General features: G+C 50.0%; 1 protein-coding gene across 1 annotated transcript in view; it reads right to left on the bottom strand.

The window, feature by feature from the left end:
- RALY (RALY heterogeneous nuclear ribonucleoprotein) overlaps positions 1–23,643 on the bottom strand; it is a 110,773-nt gene that overhangs the window by 10,148 nt on the left and 76,982 nt on the right. Inside the window, exons 3-4 of the mRNA XM_009318652.1 lie at positions 12,219–12,483; positions 7,011–7,083 (exon numbers count right to left, since the gene is read on the bottom strand). Of these exons, the coding sequence (XP_009316927.1) occupies positions 7,011–7,083; positions 12,219–12,474 (329 nt within the window). The 5' untranslated portion in view covers positions 12,475–12,483. The remainder of the gene's footprint in view (positions 1–7,010; positions 7,084–12,218; positions 12,484–23,643) is intronic.

A 23,643-nucleotide genomic window follows, 5' to 3' on the forward strand; every position in this document is an offset into this window, starting at 1 on the left:
GCCTCGGCACACTCTCAGCAGCGGGGAAGAGCAATGCTGCTGAACGTACCAGCTACCCCCAGCTAAACACAGTGTCTGGTTCCCTTGTGTGCTGCTGTCTGAATTAATGCTGGTTAAATAAGAAGTTATGCTGACGTTCCCTCCTCTCTGCTCTGAACAAAGAGGATGGTTACTGCAGCCCTTGCAAGCAAAGAGTCTGTCCTGCATCGTGAAACCGTTTGAAGTGGCTTATAAAAACCAAGAAAATCTAATGGGAAGAAAGAGAAAGTGATGGGGAGAGGGAATGACTCCGAGCCAGGAGAAACTGGGGCATGGGGAGAGGGAAGGATGAGCGCTCAAGTATGTAGCTGAGAGTAAATTTGGTGTCCTGCATCTTAGTTAAGAAGTGACAAGAAGAACGTGTGGCTCGCCAGTAATTCCAGGCTTGACCCAGGACGCCTGTCCTACCCATGATGGCACTTGGCTTCCCACCCAATGTTTTAGTTTCAGTAAGTGACTGGTTTCTTAAATGTTTTTTTTTTTTCCCCCCATGCTCCTTGGATGCTGCTTGGGCTCCCCAGAAGCCTGTGGCAGCATGGGGTGACTCAGCCTATGCCTCGGGGGGACCTGAAGCACACTCTGGATGGTTGGAGACACAAGGGCTCCTTTGGGGCCAAAGACAGTTGGTGCAAGGGGTTAAGGACAACAAAACAGCATTTGCACCTACTGCCTCTTTTGGGGTTTGCTGCCACCATCATGCACTGCCACGGTGACTTCAAGCGAGGATGTATTTTATAAAGCTGGAGCTTATCTCTGCACAGCTGCTGCTGACCACGGCATCCACGGCTGGCCAGGAGGCAGGGTTTCACTGCCGAGCAAGCAGCAGTGGCGGAGCAGGGGGAGATGTGACTAAGGAGGTGTTATTGCCATAAGCCTTCCGAATTCATGATGACATGAAGTCATGTCATCATGTGAGCATGATGACAGCCGTTTTGCTAAGTCTCAGCATAGATGAATTTCAACATCTTTTCAGCCTTGGCGTCCTCCCCTTCTGACCTGACTTGTAGACAACGTTTCTGCTGGGCTCACAGAGGAGATTTCTCTGGCAATATCCTGGAATATCCTGGCAGCTTTCTGTCCCAACCACTGTGTGATCTGTATTTATTCCCTTGTGTGCTTTTCTGAATTGAAAGGGAAAGGTAATTCCTACCACGTCAGCTCTTGCTGGAATAAAACCAGCCTGTTTATATGGCTGAGAGGGGCAGTATGGAACGAGGAAATGTATTTTCATGGAGATTTTTGTGACTGGTAGCTTGATTTTCATTCTAACCTGGGATGAAACCTGGAAATACAGAAAATCCCCAAGAAAATAGCTCCCCTCAGCCCACCGATCTATTTTGATCACCAAGGATGTTTGACTCCAGTTCTGTTTGAATCCAATAAACACAGAATATAATCAAAATAGAAAGTAATTTGAAAGGAAAATTGAACTAGGATGCTCCTACACTGTCAGACTCCCCCTCTTCCTTTTTTGTGGTTTTTCTCCTTGGATGCAACTTAAACGAAATTGCTGCAATTTTGTACTATTTGTCAATCCTGACAGGCTCTGGTGAACTGCTTCTGGCTAGATCCAGCAATGCCCTGGAGTCAATGTTCTCTGTAGCCACAGGCAAGAGAAGACAGTGGCATCTCCCTGCGGCTCAAGGACTCCAAATGGGATGAAGCAGTGTCTTTATTCATGGCAAAAACTCCCTCCACGGGCTGTTGCTCTTGCTGGGAAGCTCGCTGTGGCTTGGAGACCATGAGGGAGCTTTAGACCATTTGCTCATAAACAACACAAAGCCTGGGGGCATTTGGCAAAATTTTGAAATGCCCACACTCCTTTCTTCTCGCCCTATTCACACTCCTGGTCTGAGCTGGTTTTTCTTCCAAGCCTTTGCTCCCTGGTAGCAGCTCTGTTGGTAGAGCTGTGGACACCGTGGGCTCAGCGGTGTTCATCTAGGAACAAGGAATGAAGCCCTGAACAGGGTGGGCACCCTCCATCTCCATCACCGACCCTGCCCTGCAGCGTTTGGGCACCTCCGCCTCACTCCTGGTCTCTGCTACAGCACCAACAGGACAAAGCCCGGCTTCAACTACCTGTAGATCCAACCTGGTGTGGACTGGAGGAGGACGGAGAAGCCTAAAACTTCGGGTGAAGTCCTAAGCCTTTTTCAAGACTAGTCAAAACAGCAGTTCGGTATATGAAGTGGCTGATAAACACTGTAAATGTTATTACGCTATTTGCAGTAGGGAATGTGTGAGCAAAGATGGGCAGCCTTGCGTTATTCTGGTGGAAATCACTACTGGCCCAGTTTTGCAGCTTGTTTACAGATGGAGTGGAGTTGGTTTACAACATGCCTGATCTGCAGGGCAGTGGGTCCAAGAGCATCTACTAATATTTGTGGGTGAAAAGCGACGGGGTGAGGGGGGTACTCCTTCCCTGGCCCCAAATCCTCAGGGGATTAGAGACACTTCCACCCATTTCAAAAGGAATTAGGGGCATAATCATCCTGGGGAGCTGGTCCTGACTTCCCCAAAACAGTGGGATTCATCTCACTTGGCTTCAGACACTGGGAATGTAAAGAGATAAATCCAAGCCAGGGGGGAAAGAGGCAGTTCCAGGTCATGGTACATCACATCCAAAGGCAGACATCTAAAATACTGTCAAGTGAAGAACTGTTTTTTATCCAGCAAGCATAAAGGGAGTCCAGACAACCAGACCACATAAAAGCCTTGACAGCATAGAGGGCTGAACTCACGTGAGATGAATCCGCCCTCAGTGCGGTGCAGGATGGCAAATACTTTTGATCTCAGCCTCTGGCAGTACCGCTTTCAACAACTGCTAACCATGAGACAGCCCTCAATGAAGGCAGCAGGCTGAAATAAGGGATTTTTCGGAAGTCTGTGACCGCATGACCCTGCTATAACATGCCAGTCAGGTCATGGCTTTACAGATGATGCCAGGGAGGCAGTGGCTGGATGCTTTTACCAGCACCCTTGGAAGTCAGGCGTTGAGCAAAAGGCAGGTCTTCCAACGTGAATGCAGAAAAAAAGCTAGTAAAAAGTGAGTGCCTTAGCGGGGGTGATTTATCTGGACATTGTGTGCCTGAAAATTTCACTGCACGTAGGATAAAGCTTCCTGAGACTGATGGATCATTTTTCAGTGACCTGGCAGGGCTTCCTTTGTGTACAGGAATAATTTTTGCTGTTTTTCAATCAGTTGGTGACACTGTGCCCTTTCAAAATAAAGCAGGGACAATCAGAGTGAGAGGCAGCAGAAGGCTGTAAGGCTGTGTCAAGTAACACGATGCTTCCACCTCCTGATGCATTTCTTCTGCTTTGCTTTTCTTTAGTAATTAAATAACATTTATTAATGACTCACAAAGGTTCAAAATCCAAATATTCATAATTGAAGGGCAATTGTTTGTATGTGCTGCCTTTATATTACATTTGTGGTGCCATTTCTGAGCGTGTACCTGAATAGCAAATGTACATTTGAGCGGCTGTGCTTTTAATTACTGGCTGACAGCCCCGCACCGATAATCACAAGTGACGCATCGTGCTCAGCTCACATCCTTCTACTAATGGTTGCACAACCTTAATTATTGCAGCAGTAGAAATAAAACTCGCTGGGAAGCTACTTGGAAAATCTGGCATTGATCAAATAGTGAGCTTTTAAGATCTTGTGTATCTGGTGTGAGATTCCTTCCTCCTGCAAATAGCCAAGGTAGCGGGAAGCCAGGGCAGAAAAGTGGGAAGGCAGCCTGGCATTTCCAAGACACCGGGGCTGCAGAGGGGCTCCTGTAGGCTGGCACAGCGTGCGCATCCTTGCTGCCAGTGTTGGGTCTGCTGGGTTTGGGTACCATTGCTCGCCTCCTCCTTTGCCCTGTGGTTGTTTCTCAGCCCTGTCTGTGTGGATTTGCCACTAGGGCTTGCCGGGATGTCATTGCTCCCAGCACTGCTGCCGAGACGTGGGAGGAGTGGATCTGTTTGGAGATGGGTTGACACCAGCTTTCTGCTGGGATTGTAATGGGTATAACAAGGGATGCGAATGCCAGCTGAGCTGGAAGGACATCATCCACCTGCATCTGTAGACTGTGAAAATAAGTCAGCGGTCGTTTGTCTGTCACCATTTCAGAGACAGTTCCTTGGGCCGCTGAGCTGCCAGACACTCCGTTGCTCTTGCAGTTCTTGCTTAGGTTGTCCTCACTGTCCTTTTGGCTACACAGCAACATTATCACCAGCATTCCAGGGAAGGGCAGAGAATTGTGCCTCCAAAGGTCAAGTGCAGCACTGGCAGACCCCACTGCCCTGGGGCAGAGCCACCTTCCCTTCCCAGCCCACAGTGACAAGCAGCCAACCCACAGCACAGCAGGATCACTGGCACTGACCTGAACGTGGCCCAAAGTGCCCTAGGAACTCCTGTCCAGACATTCACTACGCAGGCAAAAAAAGTATTGCCAGAAGGCAAAAGGTTTGAGATTTGAGACACAGTATGTGAAAACCTGGGGGACGTGGTCAAAATGCAAGTCTGCATTCAGCAGCGGTGGCCGGGGTGCCAGGCAGGAGCACCCAGGGGACTTCCCATGTGCAAAGGGATGCTCTGGCAAATGCCAGAGGCAGAGGGAGGGAGGCCCTGAAGGTCTGTAGAGATCAGGGGAGAGCAGTGATGACAGAAAGGTTTTATATTAACTGAAGGTCGCTCTTGTGGAGACACCTGAGAAAATTTATGATGGCACGAACCTGGGTGTATGTTTACCTATTGGAGGCAGATGGGAGGTTACATCCCAAAGGATTTCTATTAAACACCCAGGTAACCCCCCCCAGGCTGGTGGATCAAGTAAGACTGTCAAGATTGTTGCTTCCTCTATGTCCAAAATTAAATTTTCTTTCCCTTCCCTTCCCTTCCCTTCCCTTCCCTTCCCTTCCCTTCCCTTCCCTTCCCTTCCCTTCCCTTCCCTTCCCTTCCCTTCCCTTCCCTTGACCCTCTCGTACAGACTTGGAGTGAGGTGAAGTAAAACCCAACCTTTGAAAAAATAATCTTATGTGTTTAACACAGCATTTCTATAAATTATAGTGCTGTGATTTTTGAAGTCTAACATTTAGAAAAATTTATGATGGTTAGGGAAGCTATAACCACAGCTCACTGCAAACCTGGATTCCCTGCTTTCTGTGAGATATCGTAAGTTCCACTAGTCCAGATGGCAAAGTTTAAATCTGTCACCAATCTGGGATGAAATATTGCTGAAGCTCAGAGCAGTGTAGTTCTCTGGCCCATATTTTAGCATATCCGTATTTGTCGGGGGAAACAAACATCTCTCGTTCGCTCTCTCTTCATCTACATGGCAGCCTGGAAGTCTGAAATATTGGTCATTTCAACAGAAATGGATTAGCAGTCAAGGCACGGACAAAGAGTAAATGAAATGCTCTTTATTGCAAGATGTATGGAATGAATTGATTTGCATTATGGCTACCAGCACCACGTAAGTAGTATACGTGCAGCTAAATAGAAAGATTTGTGTCATCTCCATTTCCATACATCAGCATGGGTAATGCACAGAGAGTCCAGTTCTCCTCAACTGGCATCCCCTGTGAATCCAGAGGGCCAAGTTCTGGTGAAGGACCAAGCTGGCCCAAGGTGGGAGGACAAATTTGCCTGGTGAAAGCTGCAAAGGAAGAGCTTGGCTGAGAAACTTGGGGAAGGTCTCAACAGACGCCTTGGGGGTGGTGGTGGAAGGGTTGCTGAAGCTCTGGTGGGTTTGCCTATGCCAGAAGAGCGTTGCCACCACTGAGGTTTGCCATTTCGTAGCACACTGGTGTTGGACTGTGTGGCTGAGTCTGAATCATAGTTTTTTTCATTTTTCTTCATCCCTCTCACTTTTTTTCCTTTTTGTAGAAAAATCTACAGTTCTCTCATGATTTCCTTTTTTATTACACCACCTATAACCCTGATACTGATTTAGTCTTTTCTTCCTAACATCACACCTTCTAAATCCTGACTCACTGCCCCAGTCTCCATACCGTAAGACTGGCATAAAAACAATGAGAATTTATAAATAAAACACATTTTGGGATCTTGTTGTTTGCTTTTGGGTTCTTGAAACCTGCAGGGTACTCTCCAAATACCTTTTCAAGTTTTCCCTTCTGCAACCTCAGGAGCAAGAACTTAATGAGTTTCTCCCATATTACCACGACTCCAGACTCTGGGGCTTAAATGAAAATCTTCACTTCTTGTGAAAATCTTGATAAACTCTCTAGAGTGGGCAACAGTGGCATTGAAGGCTCACTCTGGCATCTCTAACACCCTACAACTCCCACAGACCTACTTCATGTCCCACTTGTCCCTCCTGTTCCCTTGAACTTGGTCACTGCTCTGCAGCACAGGCTCTCTTGGGGATTCCCCCGGCCACCTCCTTGGTCACCTCCATCTGCTGCCTCAAGGCCTTCCCACTTTCTTCCTTTCTTCTCTCCCTTTCCCTGTCATTATTCTCTTGCCCTTTTCTCCAGTGTCTCTCCCTAAATTATCCCTGTTCCCTGTTCTCCCCCAACACATGCCACTGTGCCCCACTCCTACTCCCCAGCTGGAGGGGTGCACTCCTCTTGTTACACCTCTTTCAAGACCTCTGATGTGGTTAAAGCAGGTACTGCCCGCTTTTCTCCAACTACCTCCAGGTCCAACACCATTCACAGGCTGGACCATGCCCAGGCAGAGTCCCACAATGCCATGGGCGTTGGCTAACCTTGGGTCTGCCGCTGACGCCTCTTGCTGGCTCTCCTCCCTGCAGACCACCACCGAGGGGCATTGCAAAGGCCAAGAAGACCATGGGAGGAGAAGATATGAACATGCAGCAGCAGCCCAGGACTGCCTGGGGTAGGGGCCAGGGAGCTTGGGGCAGCAGCCGAGGGGGTGTGCAAAAATCAGCCCCAGCCAGAAGGCAAATACCAGCCCGGAGACTTCACCGCAAAGAGATGGCGTGGTGGAGACCTACCTGTACAATGCGGAGGCTGCTCTCTTCAGCCCTTTGGGTCTGTTGGGTTTAGGTTCCCCGGCCATGTTGATATCTGCAATGAACGGACACGCAGCTATGACACGGCACGTCCACGCTCACTGGGAGCTGTATCCAGCCACGGAGCAAGGGAGGCTGTGCACAGCCCTGCCATCAGCAGAAACAAACTCCTCCACACCTCCCACCACACCCCCACCTGCTTTTAGCATGCCTGGGGCCCTGCTAGACCTCCACAAGAAGGCAAATACATTCTTGCACTTGGCAAGCCTCTTCCTTTTCCTTTACAAAGCTACTAACCATTTATTTTTGAAGTCAATGCCCTGCACATGGTCTAACCCCCCCCCACAAATTCAGGACAGGCTTCTCAGGAGAACTCGGTGCTGTAATGATAAGGCCTGGACAAAATATACAACTGCTGCACGCTGCTAACTGCTAACAATTTATCCCTTGCTCCTTCTAGAATAAAAATGAATGCTAAGCATGAGCCAGCCAGGCGTCACTGTGGACTGGGCTGTGTTAAAAGCTGCACGGGGTGCAGGCACACGCCTGCAGCCACCCCAGCTGACCTCGGAGGAGCATCTTCTACCAGGGGAGGTGAGAATGAGCTCTTCTAATCCGCCGAGGAAATTTCTCTCCTCAGACTCAGTGCCAAACGTGCTTTTGTCGTGAGAATAAAGTGATACAGCCAATTTCATGGAGGCTGCCGAGAGTCTGGCAATCTAACGCTGAGTGTGGCCCCAGAACTGCAGAGATGAGCTGTTGGGATGCACGAGGCCTCACCCCCTCTTTGTTTCTTGGCCCAGGAGTGAGCAAATTCCCTGCTGGCTTCTCCAGTCAGCCCTAAGCTTTTTCTGTTCTTCAGGCCCTTTCTGTCTAAATAGGTGTCAGACCTCTGGGCATGCCATATCTGAGCCAAGCAAGACAGGACTTCCTTACATAGACCAAATGCACTGTTTGCACTGGGCTGGACAGGGGCTGCCCCACAGCATTGGGGCAGATCCTTGTGCTAAGCCCAGTTACAGCCTCTGAAGTGCAGGCGGATTTGAAGGTCTCCATCTGGGGCGCAGGGTTTGTGGATCTGTGACTGCCAGCTGGGGTATTTAAGTTCTCACCTCTTCAAGACTTGCAGGATATGCCATGAAACTCAGCAGGTTTAAGCTTACTAATCGTTGCTTTTTTCATGCTGCATGAAGGGACTTTATGGAGAAATGTGGACAGGCTGGTCCGCTCACTATCAAAATAAAGAACTTGCAAAGTGATTGAAAGTGAACAGGGTGCCGACTTCATTATTAACCAAGAAAATGATCTTCAGGAGCACAAGGAAGCTGCAGCACTGCTGAAACAACCTGAGCAGGAGTACAGGCTGCACACGCGGGACATGTGGGAGCACGGACATGCTCCCACTGCCCACATGTCCTCAGACTGCCTTTTAGGGTCTAGCAAGAGACATCATTCCTACTGAAGCTGGAGCTTAGCCTATTTCTAAGGTTGCTAACGAGTGTGGTATTAGAGTGTCGCTCAGACACTACATTGAATGTTCCTCTGGAAGTACACTCAGATCAGAACGTGTGTTTTCTCTGCTGCCTTTCACCCCCCATCCCCCCACAGTCACCTGCTAAGGGGAATGCAGAAGAGTGTTGAGCCTGAACGCTAGCAAGGACGTGCACGGCCATAGGACAGGTCGGTGGACAACTGCTGCCAGTGTGAACATTACACATGCAGTTGCCTTTCTGAGTCTGCTGAGCAACACAATGCTTCTGGCAATGCTGTTTGCTGTAAAGGAAGAGAGGAATAAATGCTTCCTTGGTGCGTCCCAGAACATATCCCTGCTCAGCTCCAGTTCCCTTGTTGTGAACCCTTTTTGCTGTCAGGGTGCATCTTGCCAGCTGCCAGTCACTTTTCTTGAAAAATGAAGAGCTAATGACAGCACCATGCTGATTAACACCCTTCAAGGGAGACGCAATGAAAGCCCAATGGTGGATAATGACAACAATTAGCTCAACTTGCTGGTGCACACTGCTACAAATAGCACTGTGGAGCCTTTATCAGGGCATGCACACAGACCAGGAAATTTATACTTTCAACCTATAGTGGTGGTAAGCAGTCAGATCCCTCAGGATTCCCTTGATACTGAACAAGGAGAGACAAGAGCTCAGCATGCACATCAGCCTGGACAGATTTTGCATCTCATTCCCATTCTGGCTCCCTCCTCTGCGTCGCTGGATCCATCTGCCCACCCCATGGCAGTATCTATCCCTCCAGCTCATATCCAGCACCTTTGCCCACACTAAATGGGGAGGTCTTGCTTTGTCTAGCCAACATAGTAGGGTCAGGTTATAGCGTGGATCCAGCTTCCAGTGCAGAGCTTCCCTCAGTGGAATGGTAACTGCCTCCTGCAATGACTGGGGTGTCTGGGAGCCTCTGGAGAAAGCACAGAGGTTGCCAGGACCTGCCTGGCAGAGCAGTCCATGTCCCAGCACATGACGGGCTTCAGCTGTGGTTTCAAACACCTCCATTTCGTGATGCATTCAGTATCTTGCTGATCAATTAAAATGCAAGTTTGATTGTTTGCATATCTGGTGACAAAGGATGAAGAATTAAAAAGAAAAAATGGAAGAAATGCTATTACTCATTACTCACTAAGCTTGAGAGCTGACCTTAGCTGGGAGATGCGAGCTAGAAAGATGATGCTGCTTTGCTCATTCATTTTTGTACGTGCTGGAAAATGTTACCTGCAAATCACCATTGGCACTCGGGAGCAGATGGAGGGCTGAACCCTCCTGCCACCACCAGTGTATGTAACTGTCCCATGGCAGCGTAGCCAGCTGTGCTCCTGGAGGGACAAGTACCACCGAGACCTGGAGTCATTGACTTAAGGGTTTCTGCAAGCACCAGCTTTTCTATGATCTATCAGAAGGAGTTGCAAGAGCCTTGATGGATGCTGGGGGAGATATGAGATCCTTAGGCTACATGCCCACTCAGACGAGTCAGGCACAGCACTCATGGCACATGCAAAACTATGATGCTTTCCCACAACGTTTCTTAACTGTTGGTGCAAATTCTCTTCCCCATCTGAACAGCTGAGGCAGGAAAGGCAGTTTCACTCAAACTGTGCCATGCAGGGCTGCTACAACCGAGTCATTACAGCAAGCGCTTGCCATGCAGGAGAGGCTCTGGATTCGGACAGGGATGCTGTCCTGCTGAGTGACCACCTGCTGGCACTGGGGACAGATGGCCTTGCACTATCAACAAGCTGCTGCCCCTGAGCAGGTTGGGGGTACTTTGCCCCTACACCGGGCACTGCCTAGAGCCATGCTGCCCCACCGTGCAGGCGGTGATCCCCCATGAGCTCCTGCCACACCAAACGCAGCTGTTTGCCTGGCAGTCATGGTTTGCAGCTCTTCCACAGGATCGCGTGGTTGCACCCTGCTAAAGTTACTGGCTGGAACTGCCAGGGCAGAAAGCAGCCTACCTTCCTGCTGCCCATCTAGGGAGGGAAGTTTTACCATTACCTCAAAGGAACCCCCAAAACCCTGTCCATGAACAGAAGCAGGGACGGTCTCTTCAGCAACGTGTCGGACATGTCCCCTGCCTGTCCTATCCTGTCCTTACTCTCCACATTCCTATGTGGCCATCACCTCCTCTTTTTTAGGGGGGGACTTTCTACCTTGTTTTGTGCAAAGACATTTTCTAACCACATTGTTCAGCTCTTCTTTTCTGCTGGAGTCTCCTGAAAGGGGAGCGTCCCCGTGTTTATACTGGTCCATGAACAGCAAAGGAAAGCCTGCTGAGCTCTTCTGTGCTAAGACTGGCCCATGAAGGGAAGGCAGATGAAAGGGAGCTGAATTTGCACCTCATCCAGTACATGTCTAGGACTCCCAGTTACAATACAGTCCTTTTGTCTTGTTGGCAAGCCAGATCTCTGGGACCAGCACTGAGAGTAAAGTAAGATGTTCCTATCACGGCAAACCTTTCATATTTCTCTTCAGCTAAGTGGGCCAGTGTTGCCTGTCTCTTATCTGCATCTCCTGTATCTGTCTGGGGCATCACAACAAGCTCCTTTGCTCCCCAAGGCCCTCTTTGTCACATCTATGGACTCTGCACATGTGGGCAATGCCTGGGCTGGAAGCATCCCTGGCACACTGTGCTTTGCCTTGGTCTGCAGCTCCGCTCTCTGGACTGTAAGAGAAGTGAAAAGAAGTTTCTGGTATTTGAATAAACCATGGATGGAAACAGCACACTGTCTTAAAGATCAGATCTAACATGCAACTTTTTATTTCAGACTGCTGTGCCAGAAGCAGGGTGGGAATGGGCTGCAAATCGTTTTCCTGGGTGCCAATGACCACTGCCTGCAGCACCCTTGGAAATAACAATTTTTCATTAAAAATACTGTTTCCAGTTCCAATTCTCAGCTTAGAGCTGGTGACAAGAGCTTCTCAGCATGTGACACTTCAGAGCAATCTGCAAAATAAGGATGCAGCTGGGGTGGTTTTGTTTGTTATTTCTTATCACACAGCAGTGCAGACAAGAGACTGTCATGTGGCTGGGGGGGAAGTTCTCTCATTTAACATCAGATGGCTAAAGTTACTCCGAACTGGTCTGAGTTAGTTAGACTATCACCTCTCTTGACAGGCAAAGGGTAAGGCCTGGTCCACAAAGGGAACCAGGCAATGTCTTTTCCCACCCTTGTTCTTCCCCACCAGATCAAGGGCAAGGACATGGGATGATTCAGAACTGTGTTTCCACTTCTATCATCGCAGCCTGTAACACGAGTTTTTGGGCACAATGCATAAGCCCTGAGGGTACTAACACGCCTGAATGGCCATGACCAGCCTCACTTCTGACCCCTACCCACATGGGAACCGGGAGCCTTCAGCCCCTACCTGAGCTGTGTTGTAGGAGTGCTGGTCTCCAGCTCTGTCACAGCCATGCCTGTGCCTAGCCGTGGACCCTGCTGATCCTGACCCCTTGGCTGACTTCCCAGCCTGGCCCCAGACCTGCGTTGTCACTGTGGACCTGCTTGGTCATCACTGGGTTGTGTCTGACCTGCTCACCATTATTGGACCTGACCCCGACCTGCAGATTGACGTCCCAGTTTGACCTTGGACGGGCTATCCCTTGACCATCCCCTAGGGAGCAACCAACCTGTGTTGCACCCGGACACCTAAAATGGCTTAAGAAAAGACTTACCAAGCGTCTGGCCAGCAAGCACACGCCCATTCTCGCCCAGGACAGCAGCACGTGCGTGCCTCTCGTTGGAGTACTGTACGAAGGCATAGCCCTTGTGAACGGAGCAGCCCACCACTCGGCCGTACTTGGAGAAAATGGTCTCCACATCTGACTTCTTGACCACGGCTGTGTTGAGATTGCCAATGAAGACTCTGGAGTTGATAGACTTGGGGTCATTCTTGTTCGTGATGTTGCTTGTCTGCACCTTCAATGACATCTTGAACACCTGAACGAACAAATTGGGAGTCAGGAAGATGTGCAAGGGAATTGCTGGAGTCTTACAAAAAGCATTGGGGGATAAACCTCCCAGCAAGCCTGGAGCAAGGGAACCAGCTCCCCAGCTTCAACTAGTCACGGCTGGGGGGATCCCATCTCCAGAGAGTCCCTGTGTGTTGGGGAGGGGAATGGTGCAGCCAGTGCAAAACTTTTGCTGGAAACCTCTTTACCAGGCTGACACTCTGGGTGTAAGCTGGGTGCTTTTGGGGGACAAAACAAGATTTAAATAAATTTTACATCTAACTAAAAAGCTTTAATGATATTATAGGAAAGCTTTTACCTCTCTATACTTAATTAAAATTCAAAGGACTGCTCTTTTTAAAGCAGTCTGCATTCAGCATCTTTGTTCATGCCCGCCTCTCCGGACTTTCCCCTGCTGAGCACCTCCCAGCACAGGCCAGCTCTCACCACGCACAGGGACAACCTTGTCCCCATGGATCCGCATTTGCAGCTGGAAGAAAACCTGAGTTTTTCTGGATGCAAATGGAGATTTAAGTGGCGGAGCAGCCCGTGTGCTCCTATCTGACATCTGCACTCTGCTGCCTGCCTGCACATTTACAAGCTGGCCTTTGAGCTGAATTTTGTGCAAACAGGAGGTGTCACTGTTAGCTTGGGAATCACTAAGCCATCAGCCAGATCAGCTTGAAGCCACTCCAACTTGCTTCCCATAGCTGCAAGGCGTGATACCCTGGGTTTCTTGCCTGGGGTATTTAATGGGCAGCCCCTGAGAACAGGCTTCACCTCTGAGGACAAAGAGGAGCCAGGGACAGGGCTGGAAATTGTGTGAAATTAAAACTAGTCTGGCTGCCTATTACACTGCCTGCTTACATTTCTGCAGCAAAAATCACAGCTGTCCAAAGATATCAGTTTGATTTTCATCTTCCAGAAACAGAGGGGATGCTTTGGGACCGCTATTATGTGCTGCATACATAGTGTGTGGTATTTACCTGGGAAAAGTCAGCTCGGAGCTGTGGAAGGTATTTTATGACGCACGTTGCAGTGCTGCTCTTCCCTAGCCCCTTCCAGCAGCGCCGGCACGTACTCCCAGCACCTGGGGCAATGCCACTGGGGTGTCCGGACCCCAGGCAGTCACCGAGCCTATCGCCCTGCACAGGGGACGCACTGCTACCGCAGGGCCATGGTGTCCCCTCCCTGGTAGTCCCCAGTATCTGCCTTGGCACTGGGCAGAGCTAAAGCACTGCCTGGCTTTGGGCTCTCTGGGCTCAAAGCCCAAGTTAGTCTGAGCAGCTTGGTCCGAGGTGGGGACGGTGGCAGCTGCCCAGCTGCATGGATGCACCTCCCGTGGACCTGGTCACCCTGGTCCCCAAGCCCTGACAGGCTCTGCTTGCCCACAGTCCAGCCTGCCCGAGGCACTGACACTGGCAGTGTGTGATGCTCTGGCTTTGCCAAGCCCTAAAACACAGTCAGTCTTTCCTACACTCCTCACTAGACAGGCAGAGGCCTGGGAAAAAGCTGCAACGTTTCCTGATGTGCTTTCTGGGGTTTCACCCAAGACTTTCAAAGAACCTAAGTCCTCCTTCTTCCCTGTCTTCTCCTGCACAGAGCTTCCGCACAGGACATGACATCTCTGGTTGCTCCTATCTCCCCCTAAACCTGTTAGGGGGGGATAACTCCATTATACCTATCTCACCCTTTACCCAGGTGAGTCCCATTTTAGCTTCTTGGGTGATGGAAGTCTTTCTGATGGAGCTTGCTCATCTACTGGCCCCTCAGGACACCCGGGGGCTGCTTCTGCCCATAGTCCCATTTTCCTGAAGGTACTTCCACCCACACAGACAAGCATTAGGGCTTGCTGCCGCTAGCTCTGTATCTCCAGGATTTGAAACTTCAGTCCAGCACGGAGGTAAAGAGACAACAGAGGAGACTCGCCCAGCCCTGCGCACAGATGGCGCTTGCAGCCTGACCTGGGGAGACACAGAGCATTTGAACACTGACTGCAATCAATGAGCTCTCAACAGACAAGCTATGATGTCCAGACCTCCGCCTTTTTAATTTTCAGAGCACAAAGGACTGGACACTTGATTTCTTTCATCATTTAAAGTCAAACCATACAGAGTGTTGGAGATACCTGGCAAGGCTGATCCTCCGTGCAGAGCAGGGGAAGGATGCAATGGCGCAATAAATCTTGTCCGGCTCTAACCCCTGTGACTCTATTAACCTACCATTGAGGCTGGAAATGATCTCCCTGCTAAATCCAATCAAAAAAAAGTTAGACACTGTCTGAGTCTGGCTCGTTATATTTTCCCTTTCACCCTTACAGATTATAAGAGCCAGAGACTTTTGTTTTATTTTTTAAAAAACAATTCCTGGCAGCACAGTGCTCCTAAAAACACTTGAAAAAATAACCAAAGGACAGGACTTTTAAAGGCATCTAAGTGAATTAAATCCTCACAACTTTGGAAAGTGGTGCCCAACCTCTTCAGATTGCTCAAAGTTCCAACCTATATAATAACATTTGCTTAATACTATCTATTTTAACATATTTTTGCAGCGCAGTCTGGAAGACGTTCACAGAGGAAACTGTCCCCATTCCTGGTGTAGAGGTGGACAAACAGAGGAAGAGCCAAGGCTGTTTCCAGCCATTTGGTCACTTTGGGTACCCAGCTTGAGCCTCAGGGATTCGTTTCTCAGAAATCCTGAGTATCTGCACAAAGCCCGGCTGGAGGCTGTTCCAGGATTGCCATTCCCCAGGGAAATCTCCATCTTAAACCCCCTGGGACCGGTTAAGACTGTGCAGGACCTCCAGAGAGCCTGCACACGTGTAGGGTACCTGTATCCAGGTAGCTCTGGATGGTCTTGGTACCCAAGGACACGTCCGACCCCTTGTGAACCCATGGCTCTCCCTGCCCTGGGGTTTCAGTGATGTTGCAGGACAGTGACTTCAACATATGCCTTTACACTTGGTGACTCCTGGAGTTTCCAGTTCCTGATGCCCATATTTTCTATTTCAGAGTAAATCTGCCCTGGCACCTCTCTCGCCCATGTCGCATGGACACCTTTGGCCTCACTTAGCTGCTTCCCCTCCAGACAATGCACTCCCACTTTTCCATCCTTGCTTATCTGCCAGAGTTTATGCAAGTCTCCAACCCATTTTGCTACCTACCCATGGCCCTCTTTTCCCCCATCCCCAGTCCCTGGAGGAACTCCTCTTGCAACTGGCCTCCAGGCAGATTATGGGCCCATATCACCTCCCTTGGAGCCCCATCATCCAGCTTGCACTGCTCTTGGAGGCCACCCATCCAGACTGCCATGTCCCAACTTGGATGCCAGGGTGCTGCGGGAAATCATGTCAAAAGCCTTCCTGAAGTCAAGGCAGACATCAACCACGTCATCAACCACATCATCTCCTCGGCCACACACTTTGCCACAGAAAGCGAGTAGGCTGGTCACATTTGGCCATACCATTTACAGGTCTGGCCCAGCCACAGGCAGGCAGGAGGAATGCTCTCTTCCTCAAAATAAAATATAGCACTCAAATAAAATATACTCCTGTCTCTGTTTTCTCACCAGATCTCTGAAGAGTTTTACAGCTGCTACCCCAAGCCCCAGCTTAGGGAAACCCCAGGCTGCTGTTTGCCCAAACCCTTCCCCAATTTAACGAGCCCACAAGTGTGTTATTTACAATAGTCTGAATCTCTGACCAGCTGTTTGCAGTTGCAAACACCAATTACATCAGGGCACTGAGCTCCTTAAGCCTCTGTAGGAGGGATGTAGGTTAAGCTGCCTCTGTACATGGGAATAGAAAGGGCTGGCTGGAGGATTTGGGTAGGATGGGGGTGTGGGTGGGCATAAAACGTGTTTTCCCCCAAATCTAGTGGGCTGCCCTGTCTCAGCAGGTGCAACATGAGCCAGCTCTGCTGCTGTCAATGGATCCTCCACTCCGTGGGTTTGTTTGAAAAATAAAAGAGCTGGATGAAGATGACACGTCTCTCAGGTGGGTACCAAGGCACCAGATGGATCTTCACTTGGAAAAGGACATCTTCTAACACATCTCCCAAGGTATGACCCTTGGCCGCCATGGAGGTGGGGGGTGTAGGGGAACCTACGTCTCTTCCAGGTCCCTGCTCCCCCAACCCCACCTTGCACCCTCCTTGTCTGGCTCCTGTGACCTTCCCCCACGCTTCTTGCAGTTGCACCAGTGTGTGCTTGTCCCCTGCGCTGTCTCCTCTCCTCCCCACCTGGGATGCTGGGTCCCCCCAACCCCATAAAGCCTGTGGCTGTAGGAACTGGAGATGGGAGAACTCACTTTCACCGCCCATTGCGGGGACCGGTGATGGAACGGGTAGCTCAGCATAACCCCTCCCTCAGTAGAGCCTTTCCCTTGGCTCCCTGGTGGAAGCCTCAGTGGCTCTGCACATCAGGGCCATCTCGGGACACTGCAGGTCTGCTCAGGAGACATGCCTGTGGCTGACGAGTGATGGGACGGGGCCACCAGATGGAAAACTCAAGATCAGGCAAGGTGACAGCCATGCTGCTGGGAAAGATTTGGGAGGAAGCCAATGAAGACCCGACGTCTCTGCGGATGGGATGCTCTCCCAGTGGCCTCTGCCCACTGACTGCTGTGGGAGCCCAGGCAGGGAGCAGGGCTTTGGCAGGGAGCGTTGTCCAAGGCTGGGGAGCTGGAACTCTGGGCTTCTAGCACGGCATCGCTCTGAGACTTCAGGCACCATCAATGATGTCCTCCATTTAACAAGCAGCCTGCATGGCTCTCATTTAGCAGCTTAATAAAACAGTCAGCACTGGGTGTTCAAAAACCCTGTGCAAAGTGCTCTTCTGTTGTCCCCACGCAAGCCCGGCATGCCCTGGAGGAAACAGCCTCCCTTGCCTTCTCTGTCCCATTTATTTAGGGTTTCTTCTTACACACAATATTTGTTTCGCATGACCTATTGGCCCCCTTACTGCAACAACTGGAAAGGACATTTTAATCACCGCATATTAATATTTCATACTCCACCTAACTGCCTTCCATCAGAGCACTTTGCATTGTGCCCAGATTAAATCCAGCACAGCATCAGCCGCATCGGTTTAGTGTCCCTTCCCCGTGAAACAACTCAGCTTGCCAGTGCAGCGCTACAAGTACAACGTCTTGTCAAGCCACCGTCTCTTTGATATGCCATGTAGAAACCAGTGGGCATGAGTCTGAGCAGAGTATCTTGGTGATATGTCTGATTAGAAAAATATGCACAGCAGAGACACGTATCACTGGTTATAGATTAATATTCTAATAACTATATGTTGTGGTTTAACCTCGGTTGGCAACTGAGCACCACACAGCCGCTCACTCACTCCTCCCTCCCTGCCCCCCCGGTGGGATGGGGGAGAGAATTGGAAGAGTAGAAGTGAGAAAAACTCATGGGTTGAGATAAAACCAGTTTAATAATTGAAATAAAATAATGATAACAACAACAACCACAATAATAATAATAATAATACACAAAGCAAGCGATGCACAGTGCAGTTGCTCACCACCTGCTGACCGATGCCCAGCCGGTCCCCGAGCAGCGGCCCCCCCGGGCAGCTTTCCCCCAGTTTATGTACTGAGAATGACGTCCCATGGTATGGAATGTCCCTTTGGCCAGTTGGGGTCAGCTGTCCTGGCTGTGCCCCCTCCCAGCTTCTTGTGCCCCTCCAGCCTGCTCAGTCGGTAGAGCATGGGAAGCTGAAAAGTCCTCGACTAGTGTAAACACTACCTAGCAACAACTAAACCATCGGTGTGTTATCAACATTGTTCTCCTCCTAAATCCAAAACGCAGCACTGGACCAGCTACTAGGAAGGAAATTAACTCTGTCCCAGCCGAAACCAGGACACTATACTGTCTTCAGCAGATGCATTTCCACAACTATTATTTTACCTTTCATCCCACAACTGCAACAAGACAGACTTGAGTTGGAAAAGAGAACAAGACAAAATGCAGCTAGTACTTGGACATAGATAAATTAACGTATAAAGGGGTCCTTCAACTGTAGGACCTCAAAGAACACCAAGGACAGATTAGTATGATTATCCCTGTTTTCTGCGAGGGAAACTGAGGCCCAGATGGGAGAGGTCTGGGGTGGGGGGGTTTGTGCCACTGACCTCACCAAAGCTTACAGAAACATCATAATGACACCTCCCACTCCCAATCGCCCCCAAAGACCAATGTACTTAAGGATGAGATTGTCAAACGCTCCTTCCTTCCTTCCTGTGTGTCCCGTGTCCCTCTGCATGGGGCAGGTGCCTGTGCTAGTGGGGACCCTGTGAGCTCTGCAGGGGATAGCAGTCGAGCAACACCATGGTGACCCCAGAAACACGTCCATCCGCACCCAGGCCGTGCCACCCCAGGGCTCTCCGACCATTCTTTGGCCATCATCCCTGCAATCTGACCCTACCACAGATCCCAGGACCACAGCTCTCCAAGGTTTTACCACCCTGCTACGCATGGCACAAGGAAACGTGTTTGCCACCACCAGGCTGAGAAGAAAATACAACATGGGATTAGCTGAGCTAATCCCAAAAAGTCAAGGACCCCCCGTGCCATTTATTAGGGGTGGTGAGAACCACTCTGAGCTCCAAAGAAGCTCCCATGCTCGAGGAAAGGCTGTGCCTGCCTGCACGTGCCCCTGGTCTGGACACCCACCAACAAAGTCCCCTCCCCACCAGTGCTTCTCCTCTCTTCCTAGGATAGCATGGCTGGAAACAATGTCATGGTCCCTGCTGCTGTTAATGTTCAGGAATCCCTTAAAAATATTGATATTCAATCTGGTAACAGCCCAAGGCCAGAGCTGGTTTACTTGATAAGCTATTTTTCCTCCCTGTTTTAAGTGCCTTGCTTCACAGATTAGCTGTTTAATTGAGAGCCAGGTGTCTGAAAACCTCAGGGGCCTCAGTCTTAGTGATGAACTGTCAAAGAAGGCGGCAAAGAAAAACCACCAAGCCCCACCACACTCTCCTGCAGAAAGCGCTCTCTATTTCAGCGTGATGGCATCATGCAGCCGGGTTGTTATTCTCCTCTTATCACTCTTGTTCACAAAAGGGGAGATGTGGTTTTTTCATCCTGTCCCTGTCTCTGTCCAGTAACAAGTTTTCCCAACTTGGTGGCTTTCCGCTGGGAGCCAGATGACAAATGAAGACGTCCTGCGGGGACCTCTGGCGCGGGGCAAAGGGCCAAATCTGCTCCCCACCAGGTTTGGGGAAAATTTGGCATTTCGGGTGCTGAAAAAAGCACCAGCAAACCTGTGTCTTGCCAGCACGTGATGGATGTTACAGCCTGTGGTGCACCCACTATGCTTTGGTGAGAGCTGGGTGGTCCCCAGCTCCCATGACAGGGCCGGTACACCCCTGCTTACACGCTGCGGGAAGCCTGAACGACGCAGGTTGGTTCAGGTCTTCTTTAACCATCCCGTATACTCTTGCATAGGACAAAACACAATTCTGCACCACCTCACTGCTTTTTGGAGGTTGCCCCCTGCTTTCATCCCAAACCTTTAATGTCCATACATCTTTCTTGCAAGTGGCAAGAAAAATGATTTTTAGGGAGGAACAGGGCAGTTAACATGCCCTAGCACAAACAAATTGGCATGGCTGTCACACTGCGAACATCTCGCTTTGGGCAGCAATCAACCCAGACGCTTGGCTCTGAGGGATTTCTGACTAAAACAGTCCTTCTTTTAGCCGAAAAAAGCAGTTTTAAAAAGAAACACAGCCAGCTACAAGACAGAGGGACTCCACTGATTGCACTGCCACAGCACCATTGATAGCACAGAAATGCACATGCATTTAAAAGCAAAGTCCCTACTACCCCCGGTGCCAATCATTCCTCCCCCGAGAGCTGCGAGTAATTTGCTAGTGAGTCCCCAAACACCAGAGCCAAGCTCCGAAGCATTAGTTTAATAACTGACACAAACCCTGCAATCTTTTCAATAACTTCTGAGAACCCAACAAGTCCTGCACAGAAACCCAGAGGGGCTCAGCCCTCCTCCTGGAGAGCGGAAAGACCCTGTTCACTGTTGTGTGGTTTAATAAATAGAATAAACTGGAAGGAAACCAGTCCTTCGGTTTTCTGGGGAAAACAGCTTCAATTCTCCCAAACGTGATTGTTAAGGGACCAGAAAGTTATTAAAAAAAGGGGATAGGCAAAGATGTCACAATTATTAGACTAGTTCTGCAGGACCAGGGCTGTCTTTTGGGGAAATTTCCGCTACGCTGAGCGAGCTGGAAGAGCCAGAAAGCTGGAGATCAGCTCGGCAGGAGCCAGACTAGCTTGTTGTGAAGCTGTGGGTTCCCTTTGCAAATCTTTTTCCCCCTGCAAAGTGCAACTGAGCACAGCCTAGTAAGGGAGGATGCTTTTGCAGCGGGCAGAGTGGGCCCTTGGGTCTCTCAACCACTATTTTGGGCTGTCCCATCTCCCATCAGACAAGGGGCTCCTTGTACAGGGTATGTGAATTTTTCCAAACACTTCCCAGGGCTCCACCTTGCAGACAAGTCAGCCCAGACCTGTCCAGGCTCTGGCTTCATCAGTTGCAATCACTGACCTGGCTCCCAGTCCCCACAGAGATGCCACTCTCTTACCCACCCCAGCACCAAGCCCCAGCCTGCCTCCAGCCCGGGACCCTCCACAGTCACCCAGCCCCATCCACCCTCCATACCCAGGCCACCCTCAGGACTGTGTGGCTGGAGCAGAGATGGAGAAGGCACTGATGCTACCTTGCAGCCCCCCGTGCACCCCTGCAGCCCCCCCAGACGTTTTTGCTCGGGGGGGGCACTTTCTGCCTGAGGACACGGTTTCCTCCTCCTGAGCACGCGGGCTCTGCGGGCTTAGGCGGCGAGCCCAGTTCCAGCCCGGTTCCACCCTGCACAGCATATTTTCCTTGATAGGATGAAATAGCGTTAACACCTGACATGTGAGGGGCAACGCCGCTGTAACAGCTCTGGATGGGGACTGCCTGTAACGACACAGAGGGCGATGCATCTGCACCACCCCGGGTCACGGCAGAGCACCAGCAGTTACTGCCTTTGCAAGCACGCTGGAAACTCCTGGGGAGCTCGGGGTCAGAGCCGTATTTATAACCTGACCTCACTGCCTGCTCTCCACCGAGCACTCAGGTCTCAATTTATGGGGTGGGTGAAGGAGGGGGGGTACCTGCTGATCACCCCTTTTTAGATGGAGGCTGCACCCATCCTGCACACTTGGACAGTACAGAGGAAAACTCAAAGCTACTGAGCGGGAGGGAGAGAAAACATCAGCCAAGCCTGGTTCATTAACGCACATTTGCCACAGGATGTAAGCAAATAATCCAGACTGACACCATCAGCTCGTGGCAGTTGCCGAGTTCTGCATTTCACAGGGCTCTGGCAGGAGGGGCTGACTCTGTCCCCTTGATCCATCTTACTTTATGCCACATCTGACGCACTGTGAATTTTTACATTGGCGCATCCTCTCCCGGAGCCGCTCCGGGCTCGGTGTAGCTGCAGCACACTGTCACCACTGTCACCACTACACATTGGCTTATGTCACCTATTGCTGAAGCACCGGGACGTGCAAGCGTGGGGATATCTGCAGCACCCCCGCCCCCGGCTGGTGCCTCTGTGCCGGACAATGGCGTGTGAGGCAGAATTAGTTTCCTGAACCTCTCTGGTTCGGAGTGGTATCTCCACAAATTTGGGTTTCACTCCTGTTTGATGCAGGGTGCCGCTGCCCAGACGAGAGGATGTTGAGTGCACAGCTGCATGAACAGAATTAGCTTCCTCATAATCTTCCTTCAACTATTCATCTTGCTATGCAAATAGCCTCCTTTTTTAATTTTTAATTAGAACAACAAGTCATTTTCAACTGGAGAAATCCTGCCAATCCTTTGAAAACCTGGCTCTGATTTAAACTTCAGTGCAACTGGTAAATCCTACATAAAGGAGCAATAAATAATCAATAGCTGTTTTAATAAGTATTTAATCAGTTGGTAAAGGTACAGTGGTTACACAGTCCATCAGGTCAGCATATAGTTTATTGCTGTGGCTCGTAACCATCTGTCCTATATATTATTCATGCCTATAGAAAGCTTAAAAATCTATTCATTAAGAGTTTTAAATCCTTCCTAATAAGTGTGATAAAGGGATGACCTATGGCTGGAAACTCTGAGATCCATCCAAGCAGCCCCTGCAGCAGCCCTGCTCCTCACCCTGCCCATCTCCACAGACGTGGGGCTCACTCCAAATGCTGCACAGCTCATTGCACGCACACGTGTGGCCATGCTGGAGCTCACGGGGCTCCCTGCGGGGCAGGACATGGCTCCCAGAAGGCAGGTTCAGGAGGTAAGTACATATACATGCTCCTCACCATGGGGTCACGATGCCCTGCCTTTACACCAAAGCTGCTGATCTATATCAGCTTTGGAGGCAGTCTTTTCTCCATCGTCTTGATAAAGCCAAAGTCTCTCCTTGTGCCAAGACAGACTAAAGCTGTCCCACCAGCAGTGCAATGTGACAGCAAGGAGCAGACAAAGTGCCCCTTACCCTCAGTCCTGCCCTTCGGTTCAGAGCTGAATTCCTTTGAAAACAAGGATTTCTGTCGTGCCCTGATCAGGATTTTCAGGCAGGTATCAACCTTGGTGGGTTAAATTCAGGTTTCCACTCCCACGCTAACACCATTTCTTTTAAAATATGAGAAGAGCCCTGTCAGCATACGGGGCCAAAAAAGAAAACGCACCATTAGTCCTGTGCTAGAACCAAGAATTAGGCCATCTTCTGAAGCCTGCGCGGATCAACTCCCTGGGTTTCTCCCTATGAGAAGGAGCTCCTCAGCAGCTCTTTGCCTGAACGTGGACTCCCCATGCACGTTGAACTTTCCTGGACCCTGCTTTTCCATGAAAATATTTTTTAAATTAAGGCGTTTTTCTCCTAGAAAAAAAGCTAGGATCATCCTTTGATTGCAGAATATACAAGAAGTAGACTTTTCAGGAGTCTCTGCTTCTAATCATCTTGGAAATCTCTCGTGAACAGACTAACATTCTTTTTGACAGCAGCAAAATAAATTTTAAAGGTCAATTGAATCAGATAAGCCCAGTCTGGCAGCACTTTCAGATGCAGAATTCCATGGATAACATTTAGGTTATGTTC

Source organism: Pygoscelis adeliae, unplaced genomic scaffold (genome assembly GCF_000699105.1).
Source record: "Pygoscelis adeliae isolate BGI_AS28 unplaced genomic scaffold, ASM69910v1 Scaffold72, whole genome shotgun sequence".
Classification (NCBI taxonomy): Eukaryota; Metazoa; Chordata; class Aves; order Sphenisciformes; family Spheniscidae; genus Pygoscelis; species Pygoscelis adeliae.